At 36.1% G+C, this 12,589-nt stretch overlaps 2 protein-coding genes across 11 annotated transcripts in view; one reads left to right on the forward strand and one right to left on the reverse strand.

Annotated features, from left to right (window-relative positions):
* Positions 1 to 6,274, forward strand: part of FUBP1 (far upstream element binding protein 1) — a 41,723-nt gene extending 35,449 nt beyond the window's left edge. For 3 of the 8 annotated variants that reach the window (XM_073357269.1, XM_073357272.1, XM_073357274.1), the window contains 2 exons: positions 1,121 to 1,263; positions 1,604 to 1,956. In XM_073357269.1, the coding sequence (XP_073213370.1) occupies positions 1,121 to 1,263; positions 1,604 to 1,612 (152 nt within the window). In that variant the 3' untranslated portion in view covers positions 1,613 to 1,956. Of the gene's footprint in view, positions 1 to 976; positions 1,037 to 1,120; positions 1,264 to 1,603; positions 1,957 to 3,733; positions 3,781 to 4,658 lie in introns of those variants that run through there. The other 5 variants (XM_073357275.2, XM_073357276.2, XM_073357271.1 and 2 more) reach the window with 3 other exon arrangements.
* Positions 6,275 to 8,753: 2,479 nt separating this feature from the next.
* The window catches only part of NEXN (nexilin F-actin binding protein), a 45,605-nt gene continuing 41,769 nt past the window's right edge, over positions 8,754 to 12,589 (reverse strand). For 2 of the 3 annotated variants that reach the window (XM_078854104.1, XM_078854105.1), the window contains 3 exons: positions 10,886 to 11,071; positions 9,310 to 9,670; positions 8,754 to 9,201 (listed from right to left, as the gene is read on the reverse strand). In XM_078854104.1, the coding sequence (XP_078710230.1) occupies positions 9,188 to 9,201; positions 9,310 to 9,670; positions 10,886 to 11,071 (561 nt within the window). In that variant the 3' untranslated portion in view covers positions 8,754 to 9,187. Of the gene's footprint in view, positions 9,671 to 10,885; positions 11,072 to 12,589 lie in introns of all 3 variants that reach the window. The other variant, XM_078854106.1, reaches the window with a different exon arrangement.

Consider the following 12,589-nt stretch of genomic DNA (forward strand, 5'->3'; position numbering starts at 1 on the left):
TTTGATTTTTCAGTAATAACTGTTGCCTGTTGGATGGAAAAAGTGAACTTGTTCTATTGGCATATTCCATGTACCTTATTGCCTTCAGCTTACAGCTTTGAGCACTGTTGAATGAGGCAATAGTTCTTAATTATAATTCTCCAATTATTGTGTGTGTTGAGAATAAATTAGAGAGCTTGAATTTTGGAGGTCAGAGGGAAGGAAGTGGAGCTTGGGGATTGTCGTCTTTTGTGGAATATATTAATAAAATATGTGCTCTTTGATGGAAGTGCTTAGCTCTAATAGTGTTAAACAAATCTTGAGATTTATTTCAATTTGCTTGGGTAGAAAATCAATTAACTTTAAATTTAATGAATTAACAGCTGGTGTGTTAGTAAATGCAGCCTGTGCAACAAGATCACTTTTTGTAATCTGACTACTTAATTCCTCTCCCTTGCTGATCTGCATTTTAACTGAAAATACTGTCAGTTGTTTAATTCAAGTAAATCCAAGTGGGCATGCTTGGAAAAGAAAGTGTTGTTCTTCCCCCCCCCCACCCCCCACCCCCCAAACACACACCCACAAGTGTGCTCTGGAACACGTTTCAGCAGAAATCCTTTTTATTTTTTGCTGTTAAAAGTATTAACATACAAGGTATAAATGACAAAATGTGAGTATTCATGTGCAAACTTCCTGACTCCTGCATGCTGCTTTCTATAAAGGATGTCCTCAAATTCAGTCACATAGAAGTAGTAAAATCTGTGTTGTTGATATTTAAGCATATTTGAAATGGTAGTGTCCCAGAGTTAAGTGGCTCTATAATATCAACAGGAAGAATAGCATTGTGTAAATTGCTTAATATTTACATGTATGCTATTTTTAACTTTTTTATTTGGACCTGAAATCCACTGAGAGGCAGAATACCTCTGTCTTTGTATATATGTATAATTTTGGTGTACACGGGAGTCTTTACATTAAAATGTGGGGGGTTTTTCAGGTCAACAAGGGCAGCCACAAGATTATTCAAAGGCTTGGGAGGAATATTACAAGAAGCAAGGTAATGTTTGCTAGAAATGAGATTATTTTTAGCTTCTTTGTCTTTGTTACAGCAAAAAAGTTATGTAGTCCTAATTTATTTTAGGTCAAGCAGTTCCAGCTCCAGCTGGGGCCCCCCCAGGTCAGCCTGATTATAGTGCAGCATGGGCTGAATACTACAGACAGCAAGCAGCGTATTATGCCCAGACAAGTCCACAGGGAATGCCACAGCATCCTCCAGCACCACAGGTATAAAATTCTATGAATTATTTTGTGTTTTTATAAATATTTTTTTTGCATGTCTCCTGTTTTGTTACCTTTGGAGTGTGCATCCTTTTTTTGTAGCAAAATAACTCAGAATAATTAGTAAATGACTTTTACCTGGTAACTTGAGTTCTCTATCTCTTCAGAACGCTCAGTGCTTTTGATTAAAAATTTTTCTCCCTCAGGGTTTAGAAAACCATGCAAGAAGCCACCACCATTTACATTAACCAATTTTTCTTTCTTAAAGGCTTCACTCCTGAGTTAGCTCAATTTAAAGGATTTTCTTTAACTTTTTGTGTATCTCTTATGTATCTCTTCTGCACAGGGCCAATAATAAGAAGTGGACAATACAGTATTTGCTTCATTGTGTGGGGGAAAAAACCTTTGTTAAATGTATGGATGCAGACGCCTTGATGAAGATCTTAATTTTGTTTGGTTTAAAAATAGTGTTTTTGAAAATGTACAAAATATCTATCACTACTGATAGGAGGTAATATTTCTGTGTAGAAATGAAAATTGGTTTGTTTTTAGTATATTAGTGTAGATGTACACATTCCAGCAAATGTATTTGCAATTATTATGTGGTCAATGCTTTGTGATATAAATGTACTTTTTCAATGTATACTTTCACTTTTAAAATGCCTGTTTTGTGCTTTACAATAAATAATATGAAACCTCCTGTGTCGGTAAGTTGGATATGTGGGTATTTAAAGAATTCTAGGACTTACGAGTAATGCTGAATTAAGGTATATGTACCCAAATGAGATTTTTTTTCCCCCCATGAAATCTTAGAATGAGTTAAAAAACCTGTCATTGGCATGTTTTTCCCCTTTTCAGAATAGTTGTAGATGGAGGATCTTTCATTTATTGTATTTTGCTGTCTAGCACCAGTAATCTTGATACCTTTATTTTCTTTCTATTTGATTAAAAACTGCATGTGTTTAAAAAGGTGATCTTTTGGCATACTTCCATTGCATTAACAGTGAAATTTCCCTTTTTATACATGACCACTGTTTCAGACCTGTACAGCTGCTATAAGTTAACCTTTCTGTTTTTAATTTGATACTTACTTGACTGTTTCAGCATAACTATTTTAAACATTTTTCAGATTAGTTATAAAAGGTTTTTGCTTTTATAATTAAATGTTCTAAGCATTCAGTTTGCAGTAGTTCATTTCAAAAATCAGTGTAGAAAGGTGAACGTGGTTACCAGAATTGCATCTGACATTGAAACTTTATATTTTGTTTGGGGTGGGGGGAGTGGTTGACAGAGAACTTCATTCAGTACAGATAAGTTCTGTTGTGTAAATGCTCAAGACCAGTTGTTGAATCAAATTATTTGATATATTTTTTTGTTACATTACTGCTCGTACTCAAAATCTGATATTCTGTTGAAATTCATTGTTTGCTGTTTGCATATTTATTGGCTCTTTGCATATATTAGACTACATGCAATACAGTCTGTCTTGCCATTGTCTGTTGAAGTGCAGGTTTGATCCAGCCAGTATAGAACTAGCTCTATAGGGGTGAGGAGGACTGTGCTGTGTATCATCCTTGATTGTTCCTTCAAGGAGCATTGCACTGTAAGTACATCAGAATGACAAATTGATGAACTGCAACAGTATCGTTTGTCAATGTTCCACATAATGCAAATGCCATACTTGTGTGAATATTATGTTGGAATACAGTGCTAATATCTTAGGAAATCATAACTGCTTCTTAATTCAGAAACATAGGTGTGCATATATATATGTGAGCTTTATGGGTAAGTATTCTTGAAATGTTCAGCAATAGCTAAAGAAAATCTTGTGTTATCTAAGTAATACAACATTTTTCACTAGTGCTCCTGAGACAAAGGTTGTATTATTTAGCTTATGAAAATGTGCATATCTTGTTAATATGAAAGTGATTGGAACTGCTTGATAGACAGAAGTTGTTTTGTCTTAAGTTAGTTTGCAGACATGTAGTGATGCAGGTATATGTTAAACTATTTTATAAGCCTGTATTAATTAGCCTTATTTTTTTGGAGCACCATTTGTTGCATTGAGAATACTTTTTTAAGGTGGCTGCATAGAGAAGTAAAACTTAAGGCTTGAAATTTGAAGTAGTTTTATTATTCAGATAATTAGCAATGTATTTTATTGTGTTTGTAGAACCTGGAGGGAACTACCTTACCCCTTTTTAGATTAGGAATTTTAGTAGTAGTTTGAAACAAACAGCTAGGAAGATATTGCAATCTTTAGTGTAGGATATGAAGTTTAATAGTTAAGATATTTTGCATGATACTTTTGTAGATGACCTTATAGTAGAATGGTGCATTTATTACTAATTAAACTGAACAAAATTAAATTCACTGGATTCTTTATCATTCACAAAATGGAGGCTGTTGATTTTGATTCATTTAAGGTATAAAATCTTTATTAATTGCAAACAGTGCAATTATTTATACTTCACAGTGCCTTCCCAGACCTTCCACCTTAGGTTCTGCTGCAAAAAGCAACAGGTAAGCACAACCTAAGGAAGTATATAAATACATATTTCAGTACATTAATGTTGTCCCTGTGAGATTTTTGTGGTTGTGTATTCAAAAGCAATCTGCTGATTTCCCCAAATGCATTCTGTTACTCATGGTTCCATTTCAGTGGAAAGTCTCTCAGTTGTTTAAACAACCGTTCACATTTCTGGGTAAATGTATCTTTATTTTTTAGAAAAGATGAGTGGATTGCTGCAATAATTAAACTTAATCTGAATAAGTCATTTTTTGTTACTTTTTCCTCAAATAGCTGAATTGTAACAATTTAACAAAGGAAAACAAAACTTTTTTCCCCCCAAGATGCAGGAAATACTTGGTTAGAAACTTCAACAGCCTTCACAAATGTTTTTATAATTGGCAGGTCATTATTCCCACCCCACCCCTAAAAGCTAAATAGAATACTGTGTGTTTCTCTTGTCACTGGAACTGATAACTTGACTTTTTAAAGAAGTTATACAACATAATATTAGTGAATTTTTTAGATAAACTAGTTTGCTTATCCATCTGATATAGTAGGAAAATTGACACAAGTTTTGCAGAATAGTATGTCTTACTAGAAAGCATGTGCACAAGTGAAATGTTAACTGTATGGCAAATAATCTTTTCAGTATCTATATAGCAATCAGTATTTTCTGTTCTTTGATACTTTAACTGAATTGCTGTATACTTTTGCCAGTTTAAAATGTTTGTTTTATTCAAAGGTCTGATACAGTTTTTTAGTTAAAGCAGCATCTCATCAGTTTTTGTTTATTCAATATATAAAATGTGCTGATCCTTTTTCAAAAGTCCTGCTTATATCTATATCAAAGAAAAATATTCAAAAATACTGCCTTCATTTTCACACACAGTGCTGAAGATGCTGCAAGCACCAAATCATAGCTCATAAAATCAGGTCCTGAGATAGTTACTACCAATAAAGAGGAATCCTTTGAGTGTATGCCATTGGTGAGCCGATGAGCACGGACCATAGAAGGGGTCCATGTAGAAGGTAAAATTGGCAAAACATGTATCCCATACATAATGGTGTAGGGTATAATTTTTCTGTCTGATCACTTCTCATTCTTTAAAGTGCTATTTGCTTGACCATAAATGTTCAATAATCTGTTTAGTTTTAAAAACTATGTGGCTAATAATATTAAACTATATATTTTAATTTATATTCTTCTGAGCAGTCAAGCTTAGATATATTTACCTTTTGAAATTAATAGTTGCACTTAATTCCCTCAAGCCACTTCATTTTTGTTTACTTGTAGTTTGATATGTAACTCTCATTTATTTTTCACATGAGAACTAGGTATGTACCCTAGTGGGTTTTAAATCCTAAGAATTTATTGTCTGGGGCGGGATTTCAGTTTCACTTCCTTAAACATGCTGCTTTTTATTTCACCGTTACGTGAATATTTTAATAATTAAAATCTTAAATTGAGTAAATTTAGGAAGTGGGAGGAAATAGAAAAGACAGGCCAGTTATTTGGATTAATGAGGGAATGTGAAAGTCATAATGGCTTCAGTTTAGTGTTTGTGGCATATTGATTTTCAGCTCACTTATTGCTGGACTTATAGGCATATTTTATGCTAAGTGTAGTGTTATTATTTAAATCAGTCTCCAAACAGTATTTCTTTTTAGAGGACAGAAGATCATTAAATTACTAGAATCTTATTTCTGAGCGAAGATTGTTTTGTGTTTGGTAGAAAAGTAATTGAACTTTCCAAAATGGGACGTTAAATATATCTTGATTTGATAGAACCTCGCAAATGAAACAGGAAGTTGAGAGTACCGCAGTTTTAAAAGGGAAGTAGGGGAAGTGTAATGTTTAATATAGTAAAAGCATTTACAGATCACTTTCTTCAGCCTTTATACTGTAGGACATGGCATGAAATACAATGTCAGCTGGAAGAATAACCTTCATTTAGAAGTATTATAGTGTGTTTTGGTGTCCAGGCAGGTTGTATTATTATTCACTGCACAGCCTATCTTACGTGAAATATTTCATCTTCTTCCATAAAAGTTTTATTGGATGCTAGAAACTATTTTCCCCCCTCATGAAATAGCTTTTCTATGTTTCCTTTGCATGTTGTAAATTGGCAAAATTTGGGCCTTCCAGTAAGCATACAGTTGACAGGGTTCCCTCATCCCTAGTAATACCCTATAAAACTCTCATGTATATGCACATATTTCTCTTATGCATGTGAGATGCATTTTCGTCCTGAGAAAAGTGTTCTCTACAGAAACTACCCGTGTGTAAAAAGAAGATTGGCTTTATAAGGCTACTGTGATGGGAAGTGTCTTAGGGAGATGCAGCTTGGACTTGAGGTAAATTGAATGCTTTACAAAATGTGGTTTTGAGCTTGCATTATTGACATTGTATGTAATATGGGTACACATTAACTGTATAACATTTTTGTATGGTTTTATGATTTTCTCAATAAATGTAAAATGATGGATAGTACAAAATAATGTTTGTCTTCTTTCCCCCTCTTTCCTTCTGGCTTCATATTGACTTTCACATGTCTGCGTCAGATGGAAAATACATACAATTGTGATTATTTTCACAGTATGATATAAATTAATGCAAGAAACACTGAAATGTAAGGCTGGAAACTAGTCCTTGTCATCTCCTGAACTAGGATCAGACCAAGTATACCTAGACCATTGCTGACAGGTTTTGGTTTAACCCGGGGGGGGGGGGGGGGGACTTTTTGACCAGAGGGCCACATCTGAGTGGGGAAATTGAATGCAGGGCCGGGGCAGGGAGTTGGGGTGTGGTAGCAGGTGAGGTTTGGGGGGCAGGGGGTTGGGGAGCAGGCTCTGGCCCAGCGCCGCTTACCTGGAGCAGCTCCAAGGTGGCAGTGGTGCGCCCATGCCACTCCTGGAAGCGGCCGACAGCATGTCCCTGCGGCCCCTGGGGGACGGGGCAGAGGGCTCCGCATGCTGCCGTCGCCTGCGGTACCTCCCCCGAAGCTTCCGTTGGCCACGGTTCCCTGTTCCTGAGCCCTCTGCCCCCCACCCACTCCAGAGGCCACAGGGATGTGGTGCCAGCCACTTCCAGCAGCGGTGTGGGGCCCGCGGCGCCAGAGGGGTGGCAATCCCCCAGGCCTGATCCAGCCCATGGGCTGTTGTTTGCCCACCCCTGGTTTAACCTGTTCTTAAACTTCCAGTAATGGGGATTCCACAGCCTCCCTTGATTTACTCCGGAACTTATCGTTAGAAATTTTTCCTGATACCTCCATTGCAGCAGATTAAGCTTGTCCATACATAAGTGACGAGGAGAACAGCTAATCACTGTCTTTTCTCAAAACTAAACATACCCATTTTTTTAAATCTTTCCTCATCAGTCATCTGATTTTAAACCTTGGTATCACTTTTGTTGCTGTCCTTTGGAATAAGCATGATGCCCAAAACTGGGGCCACTGTTCCATGTGCGGCCTTACCAGCGCTGAGTAGAGTGGGAAAAGCTGTCTTTCATACAATACTCCAGTTAAAACACCTCAGATATTTGCCTTTTTTGAAACTGCATCACACTGTTGACTTGTATTGCTAAAAAGGATATGGAGGCTATAATGGATCAGAAATTGAATACAACTGCCTAGCCCAGTTATTTGCCATTTTGTATTTATAGATTTGGATTTTTATTTCCACATATATTACTTTGCACTTGGCTTTTTATACGTATACTCTCCGCTCCATTATCCAAGTCACTAATGAAAATATTGAATAGTGATCAGACCCAAGACCTACCCCTGCTGGATCCCAGTGGATATGTCCATCTAATTTGACAGCAAACCATTGATTGTACTCAGAGTTAGTTGTCTTTCAACCAGTTGTGTATCCATCTTACAGTAATTTCATCTAGACCACATTTGCCTAGTTTGGTTATGAGGAGGTCATGTGGGACTGTCAAAAAGCCTTACTGAAATTAAAATTTACATTTACTGCTTCTCCCTTTATCCATTGGGCCAGAAACCCTGTCAAAGAAGGAAGTAGGTTGGTTTGGCATGATGTGTTCTTGACATTCATGTTGGGTATTACTTATCACCTGTTATCTTGTAGGTGCCTACAAACTAATAATTTAATAATTTTGTGAAGAAACATTACCTACGTGAAATGAAGCAAGATGTATTTGACAATTTATCTTCTAATTGTAATATTCAGAAGACTGTCATGCAACTGATCAGCAAAATAATTCCGTCAGGATATATCTAATTGTAATTGTTCACTGAGAACCAGAAAAAAAAGTTTAAAAAATATGCAGCTGATACAAACAAATAGAACCAACAACCAGAATATAGAACTTATAATAAAACCTCAAACAGTCATTGTTTTATTTTCTTTAAGAACATCTTTCAAAAGGATTGCATGAGAATTCATTTGGGTACAGCCTCTAGCTTATTGTATTTTATTCCTCAATATAAGTGCTGAACCTCAGAAAAAGTTGAAGCATGTGTACTTTGTATTAAAAAAAAGTCCTATGAAAAGTTGGACAGGCTGATCTGAACAAAAATCCGTTTTGAGACACTGGCACGTACATCCATTTGTTTTGTGGATTTCCCATAAAAGAATTAATGCTTAGTCGTCTTTTCACTTCAAAACCAAACATATACACTAAGATGCAGTAACACAAATTGCAACCAGGTGAGGATGAAAATGGGGTTTGTACAGCAGCTACTTTCTCCAATATATCCCCAAATGTACTTTCAACAAATTTTAGTTTCATGTGCCAAATGCTATTTTGATGCAGGGGTAATGGTAAAGTAGTGGGTGGGAAACAACCTTCAAAAGCAAGTCGTGGTACTCTTAGAGTTATCAAAACTTTAGTGATGAATTTACATTAGCCTGTAATCACTAATAATTACACATCCCATTACTACATTGAATGTAAGTATTTATGAAAGCTGATTGAAAGGAAAATGTTTCATTAAACAAAACAAAGTTTAAACCATTACATAACCTTTTATTGTTTAAAAATAGTACATTACTTTTATTCCAGAAACATTCACTTTTGCCTGGTAAGTCTGAGACAAAATAAAGCAGCTAAAAACTTAGTGCTCATGCAGAATGTATTCCTACCTCTCGAACTTCCAGATTGTGTATTTAACTGTTATACTACAGAATAATTGGCCTTCAAAGGTAGGAACACAAGTACAATTCAGTTTTTTCTATAGTTGGGCTTTTTCATACCAGTCCTTGTTTTAGTGTAACACGCCTCTGATACCAAATTTCACATTGTAACAGAACTTGAACACTCATGCAGTACAAAGGATATCCCTATCTGATATAGGAATGACACTTTCTAGTTTCCTTTTATTGGCCCCACCACAGAAAAAGAGATGGATGCAGTAAGAAAGTTGAGAGGAAGGTTCCAGCAAAAGTAGAGCATTAGTAGTCGTCAGCTAGAAAAGAAAAGGAGAGTCAAGAAAAATGGAATAGACTTTGTAACAGGAAAGGGGTGTAAAGTAATTCAGCACTCGAACAAAACAAGATAAAACATTAACTCTTACTTTCAATGGTGAGAATACAGGTGCTAGCTGCTGTACCTCTGCTATTGACCGCTTTACACATATATTCTCCTTCATCTTCTGGGAAAGTTTCTGGTAAGTAAAGGCAGTAAGTTTCTCCTCTTTCAATGTACTGATAGTCCTCGGAGTCCTGCAACATTTCCCCTTCAAACCACCATGTGACTTCAGGTATTGGCTCTCCCGTAATTTTAACAGTAAATCTTACTGGCTCACTATCTACAACTGATACATTCTTTAGGGGTTTCTTGAACCATGGAGCTCCTGACCGAGCTTGGTTCTCTTCATCTTCATAAGTAGAACCATTTATAATACTTCCCTCTTCCTCCTCCTCCTCTTCCCTTTTCTGTGTTAAAAATAAATTGATTTAGAGAATTTCAAACACTGCAAACTGTTCATGTTATGACAATGCCTCGTAAACCTTTGGCCATATGAAAGTTAGAAAAAACTAAAATTTTGGGGAAAGGAGATGGCAACTCCAACGCAGGCACACTGGATAATAATGGATTATGCATCAATATTACAATCTATATACTGAACAAGAAAGGCATAATGGGAAAGTTAAGGAAGACGGCTTAATATGGGGGTGGGGTGCAGAGGTGGAATCTGGGGAACAATATAAGAATGTATGTTGCTTCCTTCTTATTTAAGAACTGGCCAAATGTTTAAAGGAAAACATATCTACTTTCTCTACAGCATTATGTATGTATTAGAGCTGTTAAAGTATTAAAAATATTAATTGCAGTTAGTCACGGTTTTAATTGCACTGTTAATAATAGAATACCAATTTAAATTATAAATATTTGTGGATGTTTTTCTACAAGTCGAAGCATGAGGAGGCATACGAATGTTTAGCACATCTGACACGTAAGTACCTTGCAGTGCTGGCTACAACAGTGCCATACCGAATGCCTGTTCACACTTTCAAGTGACATTATAAATAAGTAGTGGGCAACATTATCTCCCATAAAGGTAAACAAATTTGTTTGTCTTAGCGATTGGCTGAACAAGTAGGACTGAGAGCAGCTATGTTTAAAAAAAAAAATTACGCATTTGTAAGTTGCACTTCCACAATAGAGAGAACCTCACATTGAAAAATACTATTTATTTTATTTTTTACAGTGCAAATATTTGTAATCTATAATATGAAGTGAGCACAGTACACTGTTGTAATTGAAATCAATATATTTGAAAATGTAGAAAAACATCCAAAATTATAATAAATGTAAATTGGTATTCTATTATTTAACAGTGCAATTAAAACAGACTGATTAATTATTTTTAAATTAAGTTAATTTGTTTTGTGTTAATTGCTTGAGTTAACTGTGATTAATTCCGTCAAACAGGAATATCTGCAAATTCCAAAAGCAATTTTACTAGATATTTCATTATTTCAACTGTTTCTGTAAATTTTTGCAGTATCAAGACGATTGTGATTATGGTAATGTTGCTACTAACGTAACAATCCAACACTTAAAACATGCATTTCACTAATATTAAATTAATAGAAAATCCTTGGTTCTTGAACATCTCTGGAGAGGGTATTTTTAATCCTCCATACCTTCTGTAATGCAGCATCAATTTCCTTCTGTTCAAACTGCATACGTAGTAGTTTTTGTTCCTCAATTCTTCTCTGTTCCTCCTCTTCCCTTGCCTTTGCCATTTGCTCAAATCTAGCCTTCATGTTTACTTTATGGGTGAATGGAGCCTCAGATTTCTTGGCAGGCTTCACATCTATCTCATCATCCTTTTCAGTTTAAGGAATAAAAAAATTCAGTAAAATAATAAAGTTCAGAACTTCACTTTTAATCATAATACTGACAATAGACTGTACCAATAAACAGTAAATAGGCTAGCTTAAAGCTGAAGGGTTCATGTTATGCTTGTTCCTGGGGGCAGCATGACCCAGCCAGAATGCTGTAGCAGTTAAAACCTCTTAAGTATAACAGCATCTGAACGCTGGTCTAGACTGGGATTTAGGGGTTAGATATTCACTAGGTAGCTTTACCATTATGAACCTTAAATTGAAATGAAGCAATAATGCTTTAAAACATGCTAAATTAATTTAAAACCCAGGCTCCCTATTATAAACACAATTAAAGGCTAGGTTGTCTTCACTGCCAAAAAAAAACCAAAAAAAACTTTATGGTGAGATGCCTATCCTGAGCTTCTTATTTTAATGTAAACTTCTACTAGATATAGGGCACTAGTTGTTACCTATATACAATCCTATACTTGGCCACACCTGGGATTTACCTCAGCTAGGTACATCAAACAACAACTACTCTGCTTTATCTCCACAGGATGTTACATTGAGAACTATTTCAAGACAAAGTCTTGACAGTAGCTGAGTATTCCTACAAGGGTCAGTTTCAAGATACTTTGTATAGCACTCAGCACAAGTTCCAATCTTCATTAAGAGATTTCTGGGCACTATTCCCCATATAATATTACACTAGCTCTTGTGTATGAAGGTCAAATTTTCTGGAAGGGAGGCTGAGAAAGAAGATGACCAACTATGAGAACAATGTTGCTTTCGCCCCCCCCCCCCCAAAAGCTTTGCATAAATAAGCTAAGTGAACAAAGAATTGCTCTGCTGTTTCCCCTCAATAATTAGTGTGGTGGTGGTCAGGATTGTGGTATACGTGTAAAATCCTATACATCAGCCTGCTATCCTGGGCCTACATAGAGATATGTGGTACTCTGTTCAAAGAAATTGTAGTGCAAGAAAGTAATAGACAAAATAGAAAAACAGGGGTTACAACAACCCTTTAAGCACTTGTCATTTCTTGTTTCGGTAAGGGCAGGGGAGACAATTTACTGGGTGGAGCTTAACTGTAAAGCCTCCCCAAACCCTTCTTGACTATTCCCAAGCTTCCTGTGCTTCTTTTGACCATCTTTTTCTATTTAAAAAATAAATAAAAGCCCACCCTGCTTGTTTTAGAAAACTGGTGGGGATTTTCTTTTTCCTCTTAAGCGATTTGTTACAGCAGTCCCTATGCCAAAAGGGGGGGGGGGGGGGAATTCTCCCTTCTGCAAGAAGCCTTTAAGGAAAAGGGAAGCAAAAACAGGTTAAATTGTACTGTACCACTAACACGAAGAACACAACTGTCCCTTCACTACTAAGGTGCCATACTTCAGTGTTTCCTTTTTCTAAACCTCTCCCTTCACACTGAAAACTCGTTAGCTCCTTTTTTTAACCTGTGGCCTTCTCAGAATTCACTTTGAACACTGACCATTCAATCCTAGCCTCCTCTCCAATATG

This window comes from Lepidochelys kempii, chromosome 8, assembly GCF_965140285.1.
Source record: "Lepidochelys kempii isolate rLepKem1 chromosome 8, rLepKem1.hap1, whole genome shotgun sequence".
Taxonomy (NCBI): domain Eukaryota; kingdom Metazoa; phylum Chordata; order Testudines; family Cheloniidae; genus Lepidochelys; species Lepidochelys kempii.